Source organism: Lytechinus variegatus, chromosome 19, assembly GCF_018143015.1.
Source record: "Lytechinus variegatus isolate NC3 chromosome 19, Lvar_3.0, whole genome shotgun sequence".
Lineage (NCBI taxonomy): Eukaryota > Metazoa > Echinodermata > Echinoidea > Temnopleuroida > Toxopneustidae > Lytechinus > Lytechinus variegatus.
Window position 1 is genome coordinate 5,810,056 of NC_054758.1, and position 27,052 is coordinate 5,837,107.

A 27,052-nucleotide genomic window follows, 5' to 3' on the forward strand; every position below is an offset into this window, starting at 1 on the left:
TAGTAATCATCATTCCTTAATGTGATTACCACTAACACCATTATCAAATCATCACTCTCATCATCATCCTCATCCCACCAACATCTAAGTGGTATTTAAACCACTCTGACCATCACCAACACCGTTGTTATCAAAATCATCAACATCATCTTCATCATCATCATCGCCAATATCACCAGCTTCATCATCATCACCATTACTGTCATCATCATCACCATTATCATCCTCCTCCTCTCATCAATCACCATCATCACAATCATCATCATCACCATCATCACCATCATCGCCATCATCATCACCATCATCGCCATCATCATCACCATCATCATCACCATCATCATCGCCATCATCACCATCATCATCACCATCATCATCGCCATCATCATCACCATCATCATCGCCATCATCACCATCATCATCATCGCCATTGTCTTCATCATCCTCCTCATCACCATCATCACCATCGCCATTATCTTCATCATCATATTTATCATCCTCCTCATCACCATTATCATCATCATCACACCAACATCATCATCATTATCATCACCATCATCATCACTATCATCACCATCATCATCATCATCATCATCACCATCATCATCATCATCACCACCAACATCATCATCATCATCATCACCATCATCATCACCATCATCATCATCACCATCATCATCACCATCATCACCATCATTATCGCCATCATCACCATCATCATCATCGCCATTGTCTTCATCATCCTCCTCATCACCATCATCACCATCGCCATTATCTTCATCATCATGTTTATCATCCTCCTCATCACCATTATCATCATCATCACCACCAACATCATCATCATTATCATTATCATAATCATCATCATCACCATCATCATCATCACGAACATCACAAAATCACCACAATCACCAACATAATCATCCATAATCCAATCACAATTTAATGACAGTATCAACGTCACAACTGCTATCATCGCCAAAGAAAACACTAACATCAAATTGCTAAATTGTGCTAATAACAAGTGAAATATGAGAATAAGTCAGCAAATCAAATGAAATGTATGAAATAAATTTATATACAGCACTCATCTCCAACACCTCTTTATTTGATCAACCCAAGCTCCCAATTCCAGCTTTTTTTTCATATTGTTTTCCATTGATGATGATTGGAAAGTAGAAGAAACTTTTAAAAGCTGAGTAGGCATTGTATAAAACAACTTCCCATTAAACATCAGCACAGAACATGACATTGGCCCGGTTTCATAAATCTTCTAATCAATGGCAATGGCGACAAACACACTGAAATCCTGCGATCAAATTGGACAATTGCTAATTCATCATAGATTTTTGGCGTTTGCCTTTGATCTCTTTAAAAATGCGATTTCGTACGACACCGTATCTGGATCGGAGCCGAACCATATTCCTTCCCAGCCTCATCATTGCACTTTGTGCCCCAGTCACATTTACAACACCAACTACAAACCGACCAATGGTTTGTCATTGGAAATAATGTAATAGCTTTGATCGGTTTGACACTATGTATGACCGGTGTGACTGATGCACGAGAGAGGCACTACCATCATCCATTATCAATGTCTCCTTGTGTATTACAGGTGAGCTGAGAAAGGGCTTCCTCCCCCGTCAGGATGTCCAGCACCTTAATGGTTTGGCCCAGTTTGTATGTGATGATGCAATCAGTGCGGGTTAGTCCATTGCCCCGGGAGGTGAGCTGGTAGATGTTTTGTTGAGGGTCTACACCTGCAGTGATAAAAACAAAAGAGACGGATAACGTGAGATATAATTATTCTATATGATTTTTATTTGCAAACTCATGGCGGTAAACTAAAATAACCAAAACGCCATATCATCATTGTGAAGCATGACCACCCAGGCACCAACCTGTGTTTTTTGCGATGTTGTGACTTTTGGCTTTCTGATTTGGTGAATTATAAAAAAAAGAGAAAAACAGAATCTTCCTGGCAACTAATAATGAAGAGAAAATTCACCAAATCAAACAAAGTTTGAAACCAAACAGTCTCCTTAGAGACCACAAATATGAATTAGTGCAAAATTCATAGATTTACACATAAATACCATACGTAGTAAAGGTCTCGAAATAAGTTTGAATAGAATCCAATATATTTCCTCATTATTATGTTAAACAAACTTTAATTCCTCCTTAAACATGGTTGTATATCCTATCACGACTGAATTAACTTCTTAATCTTATTGTCAAATCTGCAAAAAATGAAAATATATCTTAATTTAAACAAACTGAAATGGGTTCCCATCAAAGATAGATGGAAATATTTCAAATGTAAAATGATATTTTCTGTTTTCCTTAATCAAAATCCAGCCTATCTTTTAAAGATCTGAAACTGTACATAGTATTCTTACTCATAGTGCACAAAGCACAGGTTTGATTTTGCCCAAAGTTTGAACGAAAATGGGCAAAGTGTTTCTTTTGCTGGTGCATTCATTTGAAATAATTTACTTTTTTTAAGAAATGCCCAATCCGCATCCTCATTTAGTCTTTAATTTTGGCATAATAATTGTGTTGTTCTCTTTACAATTTGTTTGTCTCAACTTACATTGTACACTTTTTATACTCATGTTTGTTATATTTGTATTTTTGTTGTAGGGCCTCCAAGGACAACAGTATATCAATTACTGATGGAGCCACCCTACTAAAAAAACACTTATAAATAAATAAATATAAATATAATACAGAAGAAAAGGTGTGTGATATTTGAGACTCTAATTTGCATATTGAATGTGTTGTGCGTATTATGTGTTTTCGGAAAATTAGAAAACCTTAAAAATGTCATAACTTTCTTATAAGTTACATTAATGTTTCATTAAAAAATTCAACACCATGCTTGTTTGATCTTCTCTTTTTCATTCAAACCAACTTTTAGCTGGGGTGGATTTGACCTTTGTGGTAAAAAAATTAATTTTTTGACAACATTCACATAACCTTGTATTCATTTCTATCCCAACTCTCCAGACAAAAATCTAACTTCTAGTGTCACAGATTCTCATTGTCATCTAATGTCTGTCTGGCAAGCTGGTCTGCCTGTCACTAATAACCACTGAAGGCTTCACTTTTGTCTGCCTGTCTGTTCCTAAAAGACCCCACCCCTTCTTCCCTCTTCTCTCCCCCTCTCTCTCTTTCCATTTCTTTAAATACATCTCTCCCTCTCTTGCTCTCTCTCCCTACATGTCTGTATTGCAATATTCATAGACAACTAACCACAGTACATTCAAATTGTTGATAATTATTGACTACCAGTATAAATGATAATTTCTCTGAAGGAGCGATTGAAATAATTTATTGCCTTTTCTGCCAGATGCGACAAGATTTTGTACCAATGTCAGCTGATATAAATCCAAACCTCTCAAAAATAATTAAACTAGAAAAATTATAAAAGCCAGGCTTTTACAATTTTTCTAGTTTAATTATTTATTTTTGTATTTTTTGGAATTCATTTATTATTCATTTTTCATTTCATTTCTCAATTTCTTCATTTCCTCATTCATTTATTTAGTCATTCATTCATCCATCTATCCACCCTTTCATTCATTTTATTCCTTCCTTCCTTCAGTCAGTCAGTCAATCGGCCATTCATTCATTCATTCAATCAATCAATCATTCATTCATTCTGTTTATTTATTCATCAATTACATTCACTCACTCATTCACTCACTCACTCTCTCACTCACTCACTCACTCACTCACTCATTCACTCATTCATTCATTCATTCATTCATTCATCCATCCATTCATTCATTCTTTCTTTCATTCAATCATTCATTAATTCTGTTTATTTACTCATTTGGTTATGTACCACTATGAAGACGACCCCAATTCTTAAAATCAACTTACTTTTTCTTGTTGAGCAAAAAAAAAAAAGGTTTTCTCTCTCTTTGCAACTCTGGTCTCGTTGATCTGTTCTAAACTTACTAAAGAGTATTGTTTTTTTTCCAACTGTTTGTAGCTCCTAAGACTGTCTGTTTTGCCATTAGCCAATTAAGTCCCCTTTTTTAATTTGCCCATTGCACATACCATACCAATTTTTATGAAGAGTACCCCCCCCATCAATACGACAAGGGCATGATGTACTTAACATCCTTTTTTCAAAAAGTCAAGCTCAAGCAAAAAATTATAGAATCAGCATTCTTTTATCATCTGATTTTGATTCAAAAGTTTTTTTTCAGTGGGGACAGAAAAAAAATTGAACTGTTTGTAATACCGCCATTCCATAGCCTTTGGTAACACAACTTGTTTGTTAAACTGCAAAATATTCATGATATTTGGGGCATGAAAATCAATTTCAATGATTAGCTGCACTTTCACAATACAAAGACATGAATCTCTATTATTTGTTTACCTTTGTAAGTATTTTATTTCTCACAGAATATAGGTATCAGTATTTGTACTGACAGTACAAAAACATACGTCAACTGTCTAGACAGATAGTTAAATTGCAGACTACGCCCCCCATCCCAATAACTGCACTGAGAGGTCTATTGGTTAGACTGTCATTCTAGAGGTTGTAGGTTCAAATCCAGTTAAACCTGGGTCCCATCATACAAAGAGTTGCCGTTGATCTGATCAACTCCAACTGCAGTGTATATGGAAATCTATCCATGTCAAACATTCAATAAATTGATTCATTCTTTAATAATAACAATAATAATCTGCTTTTATACAATATAGCACTTAATATATTTAAACGATGTGTCTAAGCGCTTTACAGATATATTATTACCCTGTTCTTCGGAATCAATCAGTCATTCCCCGCACACAATGTGTGCACATCCTCCACTCCCTGGGGAGTATTCCAGTCAGTCGCTGTGGGGGCGTACACACATTACATATTACCGGGTACCCATTTAGCACCTGGGTCAAGAGTGGCAAAGTGCCAAAGGATGCCAGACCGCAGCGGAATTCGAACACACAACCCTGTTTACCAGGCGAGAGTCAGAACCACTACACCACGGCTCGTCCTTCTTTGCCATGGCAATATTGAGAAGTTACTTCAGAATTGTGATATTCAAAATAACATAGTTCTTCTACAGATGTTTGACTATATTCACTAGATATTTCAAGGGCTTGCAAGATATTTTTGATTTCTGTATTCATGATGATTGTATCCAGTATGAGAAAATTACTATTTCATTTCATATTTTGGTAGAGGTCAGACATTGATTGCAAAGTCAGTCGGTCAGTCGGTCGGTCAGTCAGTCAGTCAGTCAATGGATAGGTCTCCGGACTTTGAACCACAAGGTCCATAGTTCAAATCCCACCGCAGCACTCATGTCCTTCGGCAAGGCCTTTATCTACATTTGCCACTCTCCACCCAGGTGTAGTTAATGGGTACCCGGTAGGAAGGAATTCATTGAATGCTTGAGCGTCCAATCAGGATAGCCGTGCTAAGCGGGGTAATAATTGTACAGTGTATGTAGCGCTTAGAAACATTTGTATTAAGCGCTACATAAATGTTGCATATCATTATTATTATTAATCTATTAATTTAATTTACATCTTGTTACTATCAATAACAAATTTTCTTTTGAAGTGTTTGAAATGAACTCCGAATAATAACTTATCCCTGTTCAGGTCTATTTCACTTAAGCCTTTGCCTTGTTAAACTTAATTGAAAATGACACAGTCATGACACAATCTGGACTTGATTATAGTTCATCTCTGAAACAATACAAAGTTGGCATCAATGCACACCAGTGGCAGATTCAGGGGGGGGGGACATCCTGTCCTTACCCCCCCCTAATAGTCATAGTCATTTTTCAAAATGGAAATATGGTGTTCATACACAAGTGTGCCCCCCTTTTTTGAAGGCTACAGCCGATATTTTTTAATGGGAATACGTAGGTCATACACAAATGTGGACCTTTTTTGCTTGTCAGATTTTATGTGGAATAAAATGACTTCCAATTTTTAGTGAAAACTTTTTTTTTCTAACTTTTAGACTGATATCAGGCTAATGAACTTGGAGCTTTTCATTTTCTAAATCTAAGTTACAATTATTTTTACTATAATTCATAAAATGAACTTTTCTCATAGTGGCCTTTCAAGGGCCTTGTTTTACCATGATTGTAAAGAGTATGCTGCTAGCAAAGCCGATTATTACTGCTTATGTGGCTCTCTTAAACTATTTTCTATGAAGCTTTTAGTAAATCAAAAGAAAATACTACTAGAAAACTACTTATACTGCAAGTGGACAATCAGCAGAGCAAATATGAATAGTGTGGGAAAATTGAAATATGTAGTACCGGTATGTCAATATTTAAAACTGTAATTTCATTATTTTGACCTTTTCTGAATCCACGCCCATATTGACCTAGTTCATGGACTGTGATTATCTCCGCATTTGGTGAACAACAATGGTTGTGATAACAATAACAAGAGTATTCAGGGTGATATATTCTTTTTTTATTATTCAAATTTGTTTAATTCCATTCTTTTATGATCTCTGTTGTAACATGTATTTTACTATTCATACTATCAAAAATGTAAGTTTATGTTCAGTCACATCATGGATTGGAAAGGAAATTCCTTTGGGTTCATTTTGCTAGCATGTGTTCTATGTATCTGCTGACTATGCCAAAGAAAACAAAAATAATGCCAAAATTTTAACTCAATCTGGTTTCCACCCCCCCCCAACATTTTATTGTATATCAAGTCAGTAATGTCAATTTACAGTGAAATACATGTAAATGTTGGCCCTATGTAATGTATATAAACCCAAAAGGAATTATTAATTCATAGTCGTATCAATGATCATAATCGCAAATTTCTGTAGCATAATATTAAAAATTTATCATTTTTATATGTATATATATGATTTATATATACATTTAAAGATTGTAGATATTGCTCTATGTCTAAAGTTGACCATGTTCCGGTTAAAATATTACCTCTACAACACCTGTCTACATGTAAATGTTTATACATTCCCCATCCATGGATGCCCTATCTATATGTGCCTGTGGTATAGGCTTACATGTAAACATCATTCAAAGGCCAACTGCATAAATTTACCCCTGCTGTCCTCAACACTATGCAAATACACTTGCTTCGTCAATGGGATGAGACAATACACAGAAGGCCAAGCCTCTGACACACCCACGCAACAGACCAATCAGAGCGGGGAGATTAGGAATGCCCACTCATTTGACTTGGCACACTTCCAAGTTTATGACACATACCACAATACCTGTGGCTAGAATACACACCATACACATGCATTTATACACAAATATACCTCACACTTGTGCCCCCTCACACAGTACAAATAATGTAGAGGTAAATAAAAATCAATTTCAGCCTAATTATAGTTTCAAGGAAACAGTTGGAGGCCAAACCAACAATTGTTTATAAAGTTACTATGCAATAAAGGGGGGGGGGGGGTGCAGTAAAGAGCTATGAGCTCCTTTTTTATATTTCAAATAAAAACATAATTTTGACTCATGGGGGGTTGTAGGTACAATGAAGGGAAAAAACAAAAGATTAACCGTTAGAAAGGATGGTATGGAGTATATGTCAAGCAACGAGTCATTGGCAGTGCATTTGTAAATAATATTCAGTGCCAGCTTTTACAGGGATAGCTTTGATTGAATAACTCAAAACTGGAAATCGATCATTTCCAATGAAGGGAAAATACCGGTACACAAGATGGCCTTATGGATTAACGATAACGTAAAGGCCGGTCCCACTGCAATTTAAAACGTTAAAAAAAAATTGTTGAAAAACGTTATGCATCCCCTGTGCACTCCTTTATATGTGTTAATATGCTCTATCCATTGAGCATCCGTCCACTGTGATTTTGCCAGCGCAAAAAGTTTTGAGCTGCACAAAACTTTTAGAACTGATGAACTTTTCGCCATGTACGATAAATTGCCTTCATCCATAATTGTACCCTTACATGCATATATCATCAACCACATGTCCAAATTTGCAACCCGATATGTCATGATTTGAATGAGAAAAGGCTACCCTAAGACACCGTTCTCACTACATTCCTAAAACCAGTTTAGTGGAAACGAGTTTAACATGTTGTGAGAACGGTCAAAGTGATGTAGTTTTGAAGATCGCTTTGCCTCGTTAAACTGGTTTCAGTGTAAGTGAGGACACAACCATTCTTCGGGAAGCGATCTTCGCACATTTTGAGCGCGCTACCCCACACGACAGGTGTACAATGCCTACGCTGCGGTTTCAAATTTCGTGCGAAACGTGTCTCCCCACTGAGAGCATTTCCATAGCAACAAGATCGCTTTACGTGAAGTGGTTTTGAAAACCACTTTCGTGTGATCAAGTGGGAACGCTAGCAAAGCGATCTTCCAAACTGGTTTCCTGAATCGGTTTTCAGTTACCCAGTTTTAGAAAGTGTAATGAGAACGGCCTCTCAGTGGTGATTTGAACCCATGACCCTCTGATTCAGAGACAGGAATCAGGACCACTACACAATGTTGGCTCTTTCATCAAGTCCTTTGTGCCTTTCAGCCTTTCTGGGCCCCATCTTACAAAGAGTTACGATTGATCCAATCAATCATAACTCTACGTAAATCCATCAGTGTCATAATTTCTTCTACAGGAAATTTCGCAATGCCCTTATAAACAAAGAGAAGCACAAGAAATTATGAATGTATGAATAACATACATCATATCTCAAAAATATTTTGAACAAACATACATTTTAGATGTTGACATTGCTGGCCGTCCAGAGTTGTGGTTGATCAGATCAATTGCAACTCTTTGTAAGAGGGGGCTCTGATTGGCTACAAATGAAGTCGCATTTGATTTCCTTTGTGTTTGATGAAAACAAGTTTGTGAAACAGGTCCCTGGTCAACAATTTCATTTTCTATTTCCCTTAATTTTCACACCAATTCTCCAAATTTTTGGCATTTTTTATTTCAATTTTCAGGGGGGGTATTTTCACAACTTACTGCTTAAATCTATAACATTGGATAAGCTATAAACTTTAACATTCCAATGCATGGGGATTTTCCAGGGGTTTTTTTTAAAAGATTTTTTCTGGCATTTTGTGGGTAAAAAATTGCCATGCCATTTTCCCAGCTCCACATGTGGCCTCAACACTATACAGCATTCCTCAGCCAAAATTAAGATGTTCTTCTATAAGGTCACTGACAATATGAAAATAAAAAATAAAACATGCCAACATGGTGATACAAAAAGTGAACTGATTTTCATATTTCATTCCCCAAAGAACAAGCCCCCCAAAAAAACCACCAAAATAATAAAACTGCACCTTTAGAAATCGGACATCAATGTACGAAACTTTTGTGAAAAGATCCAAGCTATCCAGGTTTGTAGGTTAAGTATGATGTTTGCTTGCCATTCCTAACTATTGTCATTTTTTTATTTAATTTGTCATTATTTGCTGATGGAAAGCTGATAAGCCTGGAGATATTATCAGGACAGGTGAGAATTACTCCATCAATAGCTACCTTTTAAGGATTAAGCCTTTCACTTAAAAGATATAATATTTTCAGATGTTTTTCGCTAATATTTTCAGTTATTCTGACTAGAATCGTCATCATCAAGGGGAGTGTTTCATGAAAGGACTTGTCGGAAGTTTTATCCGACAAGTCCCATTTTATCAGACAGTTACTATAGTAACAGTGCCTCTCAGCCAATCAGAATCAAGGAAAGATGTCAGATCTGACAACTTGTCATACAAAAATGTTGATGAAACGGTCCTGTTTGTGTGCTGTTAATACCAAGCTCAATAGACCCCGTTCTCATTTACTCTCTTTGGCTAATTTCCTTAAACCACTTTGCAAACCAGTATACATGTAGAGGATAGAATCGCTACCGTTGTTATCACTATCTCCTGAACAGGTTTCCAAAACTACTTCATGAAAAGTGATCGAAATGCTCTCAGTGTGGGCCGCATCATACACATAAAATTTGAAACCGCAATGTAGGCATAATCACTAGTATTCTACTGTACACACCATGTTTTTCAGTAACAAACATGCCCAACTGGGCAAAGATTGCCTCCAGGAGACCGGTTCTGTCCTCATCTACGCTAAAATCAGTTTAACGAGGCAAAGCAGTTTTGAAAACCACATCGCAAGGTGGATTTCCTTGAGGGGAGGGGGCAGTCAAATGTATTGCTGAACACACGATTGACACCCCCTACACAAGTTTTTCTGTGTGCAAAAAAACCCCCCCCAAACAAATTTTTCATGGGCTTTATTTACACATTTTGGCCCCTAAACAAGTTTTTGCCAGAATATGACCAGGGAAAAAGCTTGGGGAAAAAAGTACCCTAATTACGTTTGACCCTGCGACTGACCATTGACCAGTCTTTCAAAACTACCCCTTTTTTAAATCAGTGTTTTGATACCCTTAACGAGTGCACGCACGGCCCGTGTCCAAAACTGAAAAACACCCCTTTTAAACATGTTTTTGGGGTCATGCATGTGTACATCAATATATTTGACTGGCCGACCCCCCCCCCCCCCCCGGGAATTCCATTCCAACAAGATAGCTTCCAAGACTGCTTAAAGCTATCATATCACACATTCAACTGGTTTTAGCTAAACTGGTTTAAGAAAGTAGATGAGAGTGGGGTCTCATTTTTTAAATCATCTTACTTCTACTCCAAAATCATATTAAAAAATTGGTTCATCTGAAGAAAAAAATACACAAAATATTCTGAAGAATGGGTCTTGCAGAATAAGATAATAATACAAAAAGGCATATCATACCCCTGTGTACAATACAATTATGCACAACTTGTAGATATAACCTAAGGGGTAATAAAATTCAATCCCTAATACATGCACCAAATAATTTTGATTAACATTTTTACACCTATTATTAGATAGATACGATAACAATTAACATAAAAAAGAAGAGCCAAATAAATTATGTGAAGTCATACATAACTCTTCAGATAAGCAATATAAATGTCTTTTTACACTCAGGGAAAAGAGACAAAATCCACTTCTTCCCTTCAGATATAAAGATTATAAGATAATCTGCATTTTTTCATGCCCTGCTATATTATCACATTCCAGCTTCTATGACAGCTGAAAAGTCTGTGAAATAATTAAAGAAAATAACAAGCTTGACCACAAAATTACAAACTCAACCACAAAATAATCAACAAAGGTCAAACGTCAAGAAATATACCAGTAAAACATAAAAATATAAAATATGAATGAATATTTTTCAAATTACACACAAAGGGACAAAAGGATATATTTTTTTCAATATACTAATGAACTTTGAAAATAAGAAAGCTATACATGAAGGTCATTAAGTGACTGAATGTCAGGTTTAATTGAAAGATTCTGGAGTTTTAACTTTCCAAAAGGAAGTGTGTATTTGTAAATGCATACTTATGCAAATTCCTGTTAACACATTTCCTGCAAAAGTATGATAAATTAATGGAAAATGTGAGATTGGTCTTAATATCATGTATTAATAAGGAAATCATTAATCCCTTTCTACAAATCTGTTCTTAATGTCCTTATATGACCTAAATGCATTGTCAATCATCTTAATTTCAATGAATATTGCCAAAACAAGGATATAATTTAATATCATGAAATGAAAAAAAAGTGTTTATGACATCATCCGATCAATGTTAGGTAATAATAATAATAATAATAAGACATTTATAATGCGCAAACATATCCACCCTATTAGGGGTGCTCAAGGCGCTTACAATAAACTTAACTAACTACGGCTCAATAACGGTGAAGATTGAGTTTTCACTGCACAAAGTGATGTTTCTTGATAATTTACACTCAAAATTTCAAATCAAATGGAATGTTTGCTGTTAAAGTTTATGCATTACTCAATTATTTCATCTTTATCCCTTAACTTATTCACTTAACAGAAAACATACGTGTATATTGACTTCTACAATGTAGTCTGTTAAAATTAACATATAATTTGACCAGGGATGGTTAAAATTGATTTTCATCCCATGTTCTCTAGTGAACTGGTCATTGAACTGTAAATGTTTGTCATAATATTAATTTAAAAAAAAGGTCTCATATCTGCATTTACTTTAGTAGTGTAGTTAATGAGTAAAAGCCGGTGATGGCAGCTCGAGCTAAAGCCGGGGTAATAATAGCAGCGCTTTGTATCCTCAGGCAAAAGGCGCTTTATAAATACCGCTATTATTATTATTAAAATCTTTAAAAGTAGGGGAAGGGGTACATGCATGCCCCCCCCATGGGCATGAATCTATTGAGCCTAATACCTGAAATACATGTACCTCGGGCAAAGACCCATTGGATATGTATTTCAATATAATAATAATAATGAAAATAATACTACTAATAATGATAATAATAATACTAATAATAATGATATTAATAATACTAATAATAATGATAATAATTATGACGATGATGATGATGATAATAATAATAATAACAATACCAACAACAATAATAATCAATAACAACAACAATATAATAATAATAATGATAATCATAATGATATTAATATTAATGAAAAATGATAACTGTACATTTATATTACAATCATACCATATTTGATATCAAACGACCTACAACAAAACATAGAAGATGCTGGGGAAGAGACAGGGGATCCCAACCCTAAATGCTATGTTAGGCAAGCTCAGTATAATGCCTCCATATGCATAGAAGTACTAACCAAGTATGAAATTGATCGATGTATTGTTTTATAAAGCTTTTTGACAAATAATGACAAATTACCCCCAAACATTTCATGCATTCATCACCAACATTATGGTGGGTGGGATCATACAAAGAAAAATACTATTGTACTATTCACATACAGTATGGTGTTCTTCAACGTGCAATAAACCATATCCCTAAGCATTTCCATGATCATTCACAAGCCCATGTGAATAATGAACCTCACATGCATGTATATGTGATAAATAATCACAAGTTAAAGATAAATTCCAGTATTGGTAACGATCTCAAAATGACTTTTTACAGAATCTAAATATAATGACCACCCAAGTGTCTGTTTGTATGAATAAAAAAATATGTGCCAAAGGATTCTGGAAGGAATTGTGTAATTACTGAGAAATAAGCAAAATAAGCGCGGATTCGGTCACTTCCATCAGGTTTTTATTCCAGCAATAATAATACACTATCCCACGTGTGCATATCTGTGATCTTCAGCGTAGATTTTAAGATTTCACAAAGTTCAGTTTATGTAACTGTACCAGATCTAGATCCTCGATGATAACGATATACTGACAATTTAGCCTGTTTTTACAGACTTTCTCATGAAATCAGTGTTTACTGCAACTACTGGCATTTCTCTTTAAGAGAAAAAATCATCATGGATGTAAAGATTGTTATTTGACACCCATCAAGATACTGTCACATGTGACCAAACATTTGCTCTGGTTTCCCGGAGGGGCCACTTACATTGACGAGTGGATACCATGCGCGATCAAAAAAACACGTAAAAAGGATGTCTTTTTCACGATAGGGCACGTTACGTACGTAACGTGGTAAGGGTGCCAAAAACACAAAAATAATGAAAAAAGGGTATCTATTTCGCTAGGAAAATTACGTGTTTAGGGTCTAATTTGCGGGGATGATAAAACAAAATTAAAATGTTTTATAAAGGATGTCATTTTTGCCCCAACACTTCGTGTTTAGAGTCCGATTTGCGCGAGGTGTAGAAGTGGGGTTGTACTAAACCAAATAAGGTAAAGCAGACGACCGAAGGAACCGTAACAATAAAACATTTCTGTACTTGTTTAGGGGTCCATTTCAGGGAATATTTGCCAAGAGTATCGTTTTTGTTTCCAATACTTGTTAAGGGTAGGGTTTTACACGCCAATACTTGTTAAGGGGTTCATTTTCAGAATATGGAAATTACGTGTTTAAGGTGCTTTTCGAGACCCCTTGGTCGCGCATGGTATCCACTCGTGAATGGAAGTGGACCCCCCGGGTCTGGTTTTAAGATCTATGGGGTTCGAGTTAGGATTGTAAACAGAGTTTTGGGTTCAGCATAATGTAAAGCAAAGGGTTAGGGATTATTTGGTTTTAAAATCGCGGGGTCAAACATATTTATGGTATTTTTTTTTCCAAAGCTTTTTTTTTTAAGACTAGCCAAATGTGTGTAGGACTGTAGGGTATGTTTTTTCCCCCAAAGAGTTTTCCCCGGGCCCGGGGATATATTCTGGCGACAACTTAGGGGCCAAAATGTGTAAATAAAGCCTGCGAAAATCTTGTTTAGGGGATTATTTTGCACATATAGGAAACTCGTTTAGGGGGTGTTTGAAAATAATTTGGTCACGCTTGTGTACAGCAATACATTTGTCTGGCCCCCCTGGGGGTGATGAATGAATCAGGATGAATAAATTATGAATAACATTGACAAGGACATGTCTAGCTTGACTTGATATCTCTCCCAATGTTCCTTTCATTATTTCACACTCCATTCCCACAGCTGACAGAAAAATCTTCAGTGAAAAGTGACAGACATTTTAGAATATTTGATAAAGAGTGCTCCGTAAATCAACCTCAAAAGAATCATGTCATTGTCAGTAGTAAAGGCCTCCACACCAATGGCTTAAATGAATAGAGAAATATTCATAAGCATGAACAATTTTGCTTAGATTCACAAAACATCGATACATGGTCATCCCTTTTGGGGGGACGGATTACCAATTAATTTAAATAATCATTTGAAACTTCTAAAAGTTTTATCTGTTATATCATGACATTGTCAGTTCTCGGCACTATCACACTCGTGCAAATGCTAAATTACTAGCATGCTAATTCTTTTTATTTTTCTTATATTTCAAACTGTCTAAAAGTATTATTACAACTAGGTAAAAACTATCCAAAGGAGGTGGCTTATTTAACATGAATATTTATGAAATACTTTCTTTAGTACTAGTATTTTATCGCCTGAAATTTACTTCAATTCATTTATTTTCTTCATAAAGTGATGTAAAACTTGGCTTGACTCCTATCAAGCATAATCAAATCTTTTATTAAATATGATTTAATGTGATTCTTCAGAGGGCTTAACTTCAACATTGAAACCATCAAAATTTGAAAATTTGAAATTCTAGAGAAATTTAGTTGGTGATATCAAATCCGCCATATGAAACACACAAAGAACATAACTTTTTTCAAAAACTAAGCAAAACTTTAAAATGTCACAACTCTCATAATACTTATCACACTTTGACAAATTCTCAGCGTCATGCTTGTTTGAATTTTTTTCTTTTTTTATTTTTCATATCAACTTGGCCGGCCTTGTCCTCATGCTTACATGTACTTGTGCAGCCATTCATGCCTACATGTATGAAAATGTGGTCACAAATTCAATCAAACCTAGAAAGAAATGCATTGTTGCCCAAGTTAATCAATCAGAACAAGACTGAGATATTTTCACATTTGAAGAAAAACAACAACTCATGATCAACAATAAAGGAGTTATAGACTAGACTTATCACCTAGATCCAGGCATCTTTTTTTCCCATTTTTATGTTTTACAACTTACTCATATCTACAACGGATGAACTCTAACATTGCAGTGAATGGGGAATAGTGATAGGCCATTAAATTTATTTAGCGATTAATCAGCCAATAAAATTGAATGATTTCAGTAGTTTTAAACTGTTATTCCAAATTCATGATTACAAAAAGTTTTATGGAAATGTGCCCCTTGTGGTGAACTGTGACTGAAAAAAATGATCCTTGCCCCATGGTTCAAGTTATCTATTTTTCATGAAAGGCAAAAGGCAGACATGAGAAGTTCACTGAATTTCTCGGTTAAAAGTCAATGGGGAAAGAGGCCATGAACTCAACTATCAAGTTGTGTGATATCGGATCAGAGATATTCATTTTCATGTAAACAGATTTGTCCTCTTGTTAATGCATGACTGAGAATGAAAAGAAAGCGATAAAAAGATGAATAAAAATTTTAGATACTGGTCATGGTGTAATCCCTTTTATTACACGTTGTAGAATTATGATGATTTTAAAGAAAAGAAACTCAATATCCAAACATTCCATATTTTCTAAAAATTAAATAACTCTCAGGCTTTATTATCATGGTCTGTTTTGAAATCCAACAAATTCAATTTGTGTCGCTGAGTTCTTGGTTGAAAAGAGGATATACAAATGATACAAGACTTTGAGAAAATAAAAATAAAATGGAGAAATTCACAAATTGATCAACGAGGCCCTGTTTGAGGGTAGTTTCTATACCCTATGATATACTTTCAGGACAATAAACAGTGAAACAGAATTTAAGATCTCTTTCTAAAATAAAATTCATGTCTTGCATGACATGCATATGCAGAAAAGGAACTACCATGTAGGCATGTACAGTTCTATGGGATTGACATGGAATTATCATTGGTAAATATATAGGCCTGGAAAGCACTATCAAAACTGGTAAAATTCACATTACAATAACATATTAAAATCAACACTTTATGATTGAAACTGTGGGGAATCATTCCTATGCAATATTTCTTATCTGGTTGCAAACAAATCATTTACAGTGGGTTATTTTTGTAAATATTGGTCTATAATGATATGAAGAAATTTCCCCAATATTATCATTTTACCTTTACAATATATGTATCAAACTAAAGAAAATCAAATATAAATATTTGAGGAAGGTATCTATTATAATTGAATGGTAGGTAATAGGTTATGTCCACCTACTGTACATGTGCATGTAATTCACAAAATAACTTGTGGCAAGAATTAAGAATTATAGCAGTTTGCCAAGAGAGGGAGCTATAGCAACTTAAGTAGCAGAGTCAGCATCACAAACTGGAGTTTGGTCATTGTGGTCTCAGTGGAAATCAGTATCGGGAGTAACCTTTTCTTTTGCATAGGTGATTGCCCAACATAGCATTATTTGTCACATCTAGGGTCTACCTTGATTTTTTTAAGGATAACATAGAACAGAACCAATTTAAGGCATGGTTCAGCTCTGGACAATAATTCACTTTTTTTCAAGTTAATAAAAAGAAATACACAGGTCAACTGCAATGAAAAATATTTTCATATTTAATAGAGACATTGGAAAGAAATATTATATATAAAAAATATTTAAAAAAAGAAGAAAGAAATATTTTGAAACTTGGCAGAACATTCATGCAATTTTGTGTGTGGTTCCCATATAACATTCTAACTGAATGAAAGACTGCAGCAAATTTGGAACACTTTGTGTAGCATGGCAATTGCACATAAACATAGTTGTGTCGAACATTTTCTTATATTTCGCATTTGAAAATCAACAATATTTGTTCACCAAAATAAATTTAAATGCAATATTGAGCATGTTTCACTCCAATTTGGGTGTGAAAAAGAAATAAAATAAAATCGAAGTAGTGAAGGTGCAATGGCTGAGAGGTCTAAGGCCCTGAATAGACACATGAGAGGCTGGGGTTCAACTCCCAGCCAAGGAACCCATGACCAATGAGCAAAGGCATTAAATTAACTGTCCTCTTTTATGATACATTAAAATAAATGGAAATGCAGCATTCCTAATAACAGTGTCTGTGTGTGCCCCCCCTAAAAAAAGAAATTAAGTAGATGCATTCCATGATATTAGTTTTTTTTAGGAATGTCAGTTGCTAGATGATATCATCACAACTTTGACATACTTTAAAGAAGCCAAATGTGGAATCATAAATCTTAACCTAGTTGATAATCAAGTAATGCTAAAAAACTATATGAATTGTCAGCACAATCAAAGATGTTTGGACCAATTGCCTATATTATACCATGGAGAAAAAAATCCATCTCACTTGTACGTATGACAAAATCATACCCCTTTTTTATTTGTATAATCATTGAATAATTACATTTATACATCTAAGTAGATCCTTGTCATTTGATTGGTTGGTCGATATCGATCATTCAGCCCATTTTACAATGACATCATCAACCATGCAATTTTAGATCCATTGATCGTGCAATTTTGGATCCATAGGATTTTTGTCCGTTGCACACGCACACAGAGACTGCAAGCAACCCATGTGTTTGCAGCGGGCATGTTGTATGTACGCGATAATCAACAGACTGAGCTCGCACTGCATGAGCATATTTTGCATCGAAATTCACAAATTTCATATGAAAAAGAATCTATTTTTAGGTGTCATATAAACCAAATAATGATGTTTTTTCATTCGTGGAATGGATAAAATACCTCATTCGGTGAAAGATGAAATGAAGAATCATTTCATCATTCACCTCATGAAGTATTCTGTCCATTGCACTCATAAATATTCATTATTTTGCCAGCTCCATTTGGCACATATGACATGTATTTATCATTTATCACGATTGCTTTGTCGAATTTGTGATAACATTTGAAATTGGCAATGCCCACTACACTAAAATTGGTTGATACTTCTAATATTATTGCACAATGGACAGGTAAAACATCAAAACCATAAAGGTCGGTTCCACTGCACTTCTGGATGCAGAGAGGATGTAAAATGGAAAAGAATCTTGCCATCTGTTGGAAAACTAATTATTTATATTTATATATCTAATTATTACTGAAACCTGCAAGAATATCTTGTTTTACAAAATGAGACATTCTGAAGTCATTACAGAGAACAAATGACAAACAATTTGACCCCTCCTCTAGTTAACTAAGTGTCAATGCGAATACTTAGTAATATAGCCTGTAAGAATTTATCTTGAATCTTACAAAACTTTACACTTTTATTAGAGTTTGGTGCACTTACTTGTGATGTGGAGTTCACTGGTGAGGAAATGGCGGTATACATGAGGGACCTGATAATCCCCCTGGGAAGAACAGCTGATGGATGCTAGGAGAAAACAATCATCTGCATCACCATCATCATCGGAATCAGACCTGGCAAACAGATTTTATATGAAACATTTGAAAGGTAATATTATCAAAGAGCTATGATGACATATACTAGTAACATAGAAATGAATGATGATAGTGATGTGATCGTTGACTAGATTAGGCTGGTGATGTCACATTGTTTTGATGAAGGTGGTAGAGATGGTCAGAGCTGCCGCCCTTGATTGTGAAAATCATTTTTCTCTTTATATTTTTGAAAAACATCAAAAAATCATCGTTCTTATAAGTTAAAAAAAAAACACATCTAATTTAACAAATAATACTAAATGACAGGTCTGGATGATGGTGATGATGATACTTGAAGTAGTAATCATACAGAAGCTATACTGGGATGACGAATAAAGTGAGCCACTGGAAGGAGTGTCATGAAGTGCAGGAATGGTGATGAATAGACATAGCAATTTTGTATATGTACATTAAAACATGCTATGCTGAGTGCAAGTAAAAACCAAGCTTAAGACTTTAAATCATAAAGGATCCAACAGGGGGCTGCATTATTCTGATGGCAGGGATAGCAGCCTCCTTGAAACTGGACATTCTTTTGGTGTACATTCCTATGGTGTTGACAGCTGAGCTGGGTAGGTTGTTCCTGTTCCTTATTGTTCTTGGATAGAACGAGAACTTGAAGGGGTCGATTGTGGCTTCAGGTATGATGATGGTGATCATAATGACGATGGTGTTGATGAATGTGGTGGTGATGGTGGTGGATGTGCTGGTGACGCTGATAATGATTGTGATGATCAGAGCTGCCAACTTGAACAAGAGCATTTCAGTATTTTTAAAGGTGAAAATCTGTATTTTGGTGAGGAAATCAAACTAAAAAACAGTATTTTGCATAAAACCATCAGTATTCTTCTCATTTTTCAGTACTAAACACTGAAAATCAGTACTAGTTGGCACCTCTGGATGATGATGATGATTATTATGTTGATTATGACAATGATGATGAGGAGGATGATGATGATGATGTTGTTGGTGATGATGATGATTTTGTTGATGATGAATAATGAAAAGTTCTGGCTGTAATAACAAAGGAAATATACACACCTCTTGTTTGCAATGTACGTCACTGCGTCAACCAAATAGGCACACATCACGGATACAACAGATGCTAATTCTGAAGTCTGTAAAAACAAATCCAAAACAATAGATTAGCAATCATAGTAATCACAAGAAAAGTGCTCAGAGAGATATTTCAAAAAGTTGTTCAAAATATACAAATGACTTTACAAAAGACTGACACATACATGTATATTTTCCTGCTACATGGCTGCTATAGAGTACGGAAGTGTGACGTCACAATGTCATGACTATGAACCGGCAAGTTCTAAACTGAGTTGCAGCTGCACGATCATCTACCTGCAAAAATGGTGATGTGTTTTGTCCCTAGTTGTTACCATCCTTCTTAGAGTCATAACAGGGCACCATTTTATAGAGCTGGCCGTAAGTTAAGAGCAACTTTAAGAATGAATGGTGATCCTTTCTTGTGGTAAATGTTATAATAAATCGGTGATGGTTTAGTGTGTAAGAAAGGATCACCAGTTATTCTTAAAGCCGCTCCTAACTTATGAACAGCTCTGTAAAACTTATTTATATAAATTGTATCATGTGTGTCTATAGACATGTACTGTAGTGATTACAAGAGGAATTTCATCCACATTTCAATCTCCACAATCTCCTTTCACACCGCAAAATTATCTGGGTATATACACTTGACCCATGTAACTTTTGCTCACGGTGAAATGGTCATCAATTAACTCAGCTGGAGATGATTTTAAATCACAAGAAGTCTTTGTTTATAAATTGCATTAAGGATTTCATCATCGTCTCACATTAACTCCACAATGTCCTTTTACACTGCAAAATTATCTGGGTATATACACTTGATCCATGTAATTTTTGTTTAGTGTGAAATGGTTATCACTTAACTCAGCTGGGGATGATTGTAAAGCATTAGTAGTCTAAGTCATCTGTAATTGCTTGGCAGATTTCATACTGCAAAGTTAAGTGGGTAATACCGCACAGTTTTTTTTTCTCAGTGTGAAAGGATTATCGGTGAACTTACCTGGGGGTGTGTAGCATAGTAGTCTACGTTATCTATAACTGCATGGCACATTTAATAATGCAAAATTAAGTGGGTACTCTTGCATAGTTTTTTTTCTCAGTGTGAAAGGATTATCGGTAAACTTACCTGGGGGTGTGTAGCATAGTAGTCTATGTTATCTATGATGATTGCATGAGGGAGCGGTTTCGTAGTGTGGAGTTTACTGAGATACTGGATCAGAGTTGGTCTGTCTTGAAAGTACCTGGTATCATTATCAAGAAAATATCAATAAGTTCAATTTAAATTATTTTAGTCATGAGTGATTAATTGAAATATATACAGGGCACATAGTTAAGATATAATTTAAGAAGAAATATATTCCAATCTTAACTCAACTAGTCTCAGCATGCGTGTCATTTTCAAGGTGTCTATTTGGCAGGGGGGGTGTCCTAGAGTGGAGTTTACTAATATACTGGATTAGAACTTGGTCTGTCTTGAAAGTACCTGGTATCATTATCAAGAAAATATCAATAAGTTCAATTTAATTTGTTTTAGTCATGATTGATAAACTGAAATTAAATCAAATAAATACAGGGCAAACAAGATATACTTTTAAAAAGAAATATATTCCAATCTTAAAGGGATGGTCCAGGCTGAAAATATTTACATCTTAATACATACATAAAGTAGAATTCACTAAGCAAAATGCCGAAAATTTCATCAAAATCGGATAACAAATAATAAAGTTATTGAAGTTGAAACTTAAGCAATATTTTGTGAAAACAGTCATCATGAATATTCATTAGTAGGGCTGACGATGTCACATCCCTACTGTCTGTTTTCTTATGTTATTACATAAAATCATAATATTTTCATTATTTCATACTTGTGTGAATAATATGTCTCCCTTATAATGAAATAAGTTGCAGCAATAAATATCTAATGCACTAAATCAGCTGTCAATCCAATTATTCAAGAGGAAAAAATTTGAATAAACGTAATTTCATAAAATAAAAAACAAAAGAACAAGTGGGGGTGTGACCATCGCTTAACCTCAACTAGTCTCAATATGCATGCCATTTTCAAGATGTCTTTTTGGCAAGGGGTTGCAAAGATAGTAAAATGTAAAAATAAAATTGTCTCAAAGCCTAAAATGAAGAAAGAGGAGAAAGGGGTGGAAGAAACAAAGTGAAAGAGAAGGAAGAAGAAAAGGGAAATTGAGAGGAAAAGAAACAGAGGAAAGGGAAGAGGAAATGGAACAGATATGGAAGAATAGGAACAAATGAGATGAGGAAGAAGAAGATGAGGAGGAAGTAAAATGGCAAAAAAAAGATGAAGACACCAGGAAGGATGCAAAGAGGAGGAATAAAAAAATCTTAATATAACGACTTGGCTTACATGATATTGATTTGTTTCATCAGGAGTGGATCAGGAGTTATAGCCCCCTCTACTGCTGGTGGTAGAGACTGAAACTTTGTTGGCGTGATGAACGTCACATGACACCCTCTCTGGGCCAGTGAGACTGCACACTGAAATAGGAGTGCAGTCTTCCCACTGTCAAATCAAAGCAAAGTTTAAAATATCAATGATAAATATGCAACATTTGTGTAGCATTTAATACGAAATATCCTTAAGGGGAAGAGTTCCTTTTGCGACAGCCACCCATTAGGGCCACCTTTTTTATGGCTGTTGCTATAGGAACTCATCCTTTTAAGTTCTGCATACTTTTACCCCAGCTTAGCACGGCTACCCTGATCAGGTGCTCGAGTATTCAATGAATTTGTTCCTTCGGGGTACCCATTTACTACACCTTGATGTGTGTTTCATTATGCTGTTTGCAAGTTAAAGTGATTGGTTAAGAATGACTGGGAACCTTTCTTATGCTCTAAATAATGACCAATAAACATTAAATTGTCAATATCATTTACCACACCTTGTTCTCGGTTACATCTCCATGTGTGACAAAATAAGGGTGGCAATGTTTGGCTTATTTTCTCTTTTTTATGGGACAAATGTTTAATTTTCTTACACTGTCAATTTTCATAAAGCTATAAATCATATAACTTGGCTCTAAATGTAAATTTAATTCTTCAATTTTTTTCTTAATTAAAAATAGAGATTGAAAAATGAAAATTTTCTTGCCATATAAACTTTCCATCAATAGAGGGTGTACACAAAAATATGCCTAAAATTCAAGTTTTTGAGCACTCTGGTGGATACAAAAATTATTCCCAAGTTATTAATGAGAAATAAGTTGCAACTGCATGGAATTTAGTAATTTTGGTCACAAAAATGATTTTTCAAAGTGTGTGCTCTGTACAGCATTGGCATGCCATAGTCCTACCCACCCATGGGTTCATATCGTCTCGCGAGTGAAGGATTATCAGTCATACGCACGCGACACACCACTACACTTCGAAAATACAGTGGGCTTTTGCCCACATAAAATATTATGTTTAAATAAACATTCCACATCCTGCTATGACACTTACCGAATCATTTAGATCCTTCCGTGACTTCTCCTTGAAGTTTCTTTCTAAAAATATGTATATTTTCTTGATCTTTAGTGAAGATTTTACGGAGATAGAAATCAGTCAGCGTTGATATCAATTTTCTCCTGAAGAGGGCGCGCGATTTATATTCATATCAAAGACACGACAAGGGAAAGAATAGGCACCTACACTATTTTACACGCATATCGACGCAAGGCATTACGCAAAGTCCGTGAAGTGTCCAATCTTTTCATTGTATAGACTTTGGTACACCGTATACGTATTATTGACGTTCGTCAAAGCTTGTACTGCTGGTTTCTTCCCAGGCACGTATATTATTTTCATTTTTTTTTTATCAGTCATCTTTTTAATTAATGCAAATGAGTGTTATCATCACCAATAATAATCATTAATTATGTTTTTTGAAGGCATTTCATTAATTGGTGCCCATAATTAGTAAATTAATCATGAGGATTGCGCATTCAAAGAATTTAGATACAGTTATAAAATTACCGAGGAGCTGAATCAAGGTTGTGAAATTATTAGCGCCACCAACGGGCTTCCTTGTATTTCCGTGGAAGAAACAAGCGAAGTCACTTTCGAGGCCGAGGTAAGCAAAATGTGCTTTTTTTTATCGGATTATTATTTTATATTCAACAAACTCTTGCTACTTACCGGCAAGAGCCCCGGTGCGTAGCGAGAAGGAGCTTCGGCAAATATTACTTCAGCAATGAAGCGATGTTTGCCGACTACTTCGAAATCCAGGGTCAAACACGGTCTATTGTACGAGGTTAGTACATACTAACCTCGTACAATGTGTGAGTGAGTCCTACCTGTAGATTCACCACAGGCAGGGTGGTACCAGTGAACAAGTGATTTCTGTCATCGATAAGGTCAGCCAATATGACTGATTAACCTAAACGTAAAATATTTCCTAGGTTATATACCATCCTGGCGTATACCAGCAGAGTGCTGTCCTGCTGTTTACCTGTACTGGAGTTACCAAAAACAAATTTAGAGCGAGATCTTTTTTTTTAGAAGTAGAAATCTCGGGAGCGAAAGTTTCAGTTTTTGAGATACACGCATATGAATGGGATGCAATCCCTGGCTCCGTGGAAAGTAAGCACACATTAGTGAATGATTTTTACTCTCTAAGTCTAAGAGCCTCCTGGCTAGACAAGATGAAGTTAGACCGAGGCGTAGGCTCTAGTTGCTCTACCAAGTACCATGGCATGATAAGTCCTTTTGGCTTTTCAAAATAAAAAAATCAAATTTCTTTTTTTTTATCTGGATTGTTTTTCTTTCTCACAATTTGTATTATTTTCCTGCTGAGCAATTGCAATCAATTCTACTATTATTCATAATGCCACTTTTCAATTTTTTTTCGTCTTCTAGGTTCAAACCAGACTTGTTTTGGGGTTGGATACGAAAATGCATTCGGGCCTACAATCATTTATAAGCCGTATGATGTGACCACGGCGCGGCACGGCCGGGGCCCGGGCGGTCGGGCTACCGACTGCCCTGGTCAAGCGCCGCCTAATCGACTGTCGTCTGCGACCGAAAGCCCGTCGAGTTTGAAGCTCGTATCAAAGCTGAAGAAAGCTGCCAAATACATACCTGCCATGCTCTCCAGATACAATACACTTCTGGTGTTTTTCTAGGAACTTTTGGCGAGTGATGCCGTGATGTTTCCTTCTTATTCCATCTCCAAACGATTCAGAGTTCAGTTTGCAAGAAGGAAAAATAAACTGCAAGGGCGCTGCCATCTTGATAATGACAACCGCCCTCTCTCGTCGTATTGACCTTGGGAGAATTCGGGGGCGATCTTCATAAAGCCCCCCCCCCCCCCGATCACACTTATTCCGAATCAAGCAAAATCAGCCGGAATTAAATGACTATTGTTCGACCACAAACTGGTCAAGTTTTAGAAAAAATAAAAATACATAAAATGTAGTAAGAATGTACTTTGAACACCGTTCGATATTCTTTCCAATTCGAACGCACCTCAAAAATTTCGAACATGACGTAATCGTAATTGAGCGCCAACAAGAACTGGCCCGAATATTCCGAATGCAAATATAAAACAGTCAGAATTTTTGAAATGCCCCTCGAATATCCTAGAACGCAGTACAACTTTAAACCTGACTCATTTGAGGCTCATTTCGACTCTAGTGTGACTAGTGTATGATGAGTCGCCTGGTAAATTTACTTTATTAGAACTCCAGTTGGGTGAATTCGGACCCCCTCCCATAATTTTTCTATATATTTTTTCAAAATCTTTATTCATTCCAGCTGATTCTGCTTGATTCCTGCTTATTCCTAATAAGTGTGATGGGGGCTTAAGATTTGAACCAATAATATATTTCAAACTTCTACAATCATTTTTTTCAAATATTTTCAGTGAATACTTGGATTGGACGATTTTATAAAGCAAGATGCTCAAAAATTTATGACATAGCTAATATTCATAATTCGAGTCCCTTACAGATTTTGTTTTTCTCCTTCGTTGCTATGTGACAAAACACCCCCCCCCAAAAAAAAAAAACCCTCATGGATCTATTTGACAGTTCTCACTGTAACAAAACATTGTAGGCCTTAATCATAAGAAAAAATAATTTGAAAAAAAACACGGACAACAAAAAATAGGGCCTATGTACAATTGCAAAATGAATTGTGTTTTTCAATAAAAAGTCACATTTTCACTGACAAAATTTTATTGAACCAAGCAATATAGACGATTTAATAATGACCTTCTTCTTCTTCACCAATATCATCATACCTTCTTCTTCATCACCATCATCATCATCATATATCTTCTTTTTCTTCCTCCCCCGCTTCCGTTTGGTTCAGAAATGAGCACAAAAGTCCTGCAGATATACTATGTATTGTATTATATTTTATCAGAGGTCTATAAATCTCAAGCGCTTGGACATTGCTTGTGATTATAGCGTCGTATGACGATTTTCAATTATTATTATTAGCTGAATTAAACAAGTGACCCCCATCAGATGAATAAAATCAAACACCGTGCCAATCTTTGCTCACTCTCCTTTCTCCTATATCCCTTCCCATCTCTCTTTATCTCTCTCTCTTTACGTATGCCGCATCTTCCTGGGGGCGTTTCATCAATATTTTCGTCCGACAAGTTGTCAGATCTGACAACTTTCCTGGATTCTGATTGGTTGAGAAGCACTGTTACTATAGTAACTGTCGGATAAAACAGGACTTGTCGGATAAAACGTCCGACAAGTCCTTTCATGAAACGCTCCCCAGGTCGTAGCTTTTCCCTCTGATGTTTTCATTGACAAAAAAAAATCATTTTAAAACCAAGTTTTTTGCACTGTCCCCATCCCCGGCCCATTTCTCGCCCACTTTCAATCTCTCTTTCATCCTGATCCACAAAATTATTGTATACCATTCACCATTCCTCTTTTCAGTGAATCAATGCAATTATATTGCACAGCAAAAACTGTGGTGTTAACCGGTGTACATAGAGGACCACACCAGTTATTTTACACCAGTGTTAAATTGGTGGTGTTAGTTTTACACCTATAGTTGTTATTACAACACCTATGGTTGTTACATTTTCACTCTTTGGTGTTATGCTAAATCTCTAGG

At 35.6% G+C, this 27,052-nt stretch overlaps 1 protein-coding gene across 3 annotated transcripts; it reads right to left on the bottom strand.

Annotated features, from left to right (window-relative positions):
* Positions 1-1,257: 1,257 nt before the first annotated feature.
* Positions 1,258-25,222, bottom strand: LOC121406018. 3 transcript variants are annotated; one of them, XM_041597017.1, is made up of 6 exons: positions 25,052-25,222; positions 22,341-22,496; positions 21,090-21,204; positions 19,946-20,022; positions 18,753-18,883; positions 1,258-1,757 (listed from the first exon to the last, which is right to left on the bottom strand). In XM_041597017.1, the coding sequence occupies exons 1-6, from the start codon at positions 25,198-25,200 to the stop codon at positions 1,579-1,581; spliced, it is 807 nt and encodes a 268-aa protein (XP_041452951.1). In that variant the 5' UTR covers positions 25,201-25,222; the 3' UTR covers positions 1,258-1,578. The 3 variants fall into 3 exon arrangements, with proteins under 3 accessions (XP_041452951.1, XP_041452952.1, XP_041452953.1); XM_041597018.1 differs by lacking the exon at positions 1,258-1,757 and adding an exon at positions 13,899-15,328; XM_041597019.1 differs by lacking the exon at positions 1,258-1,757 and adding an exon at positions 15,236-15,366.
* Positions 25,223-27,052: the final 1,830 nt, after the last annotated feature.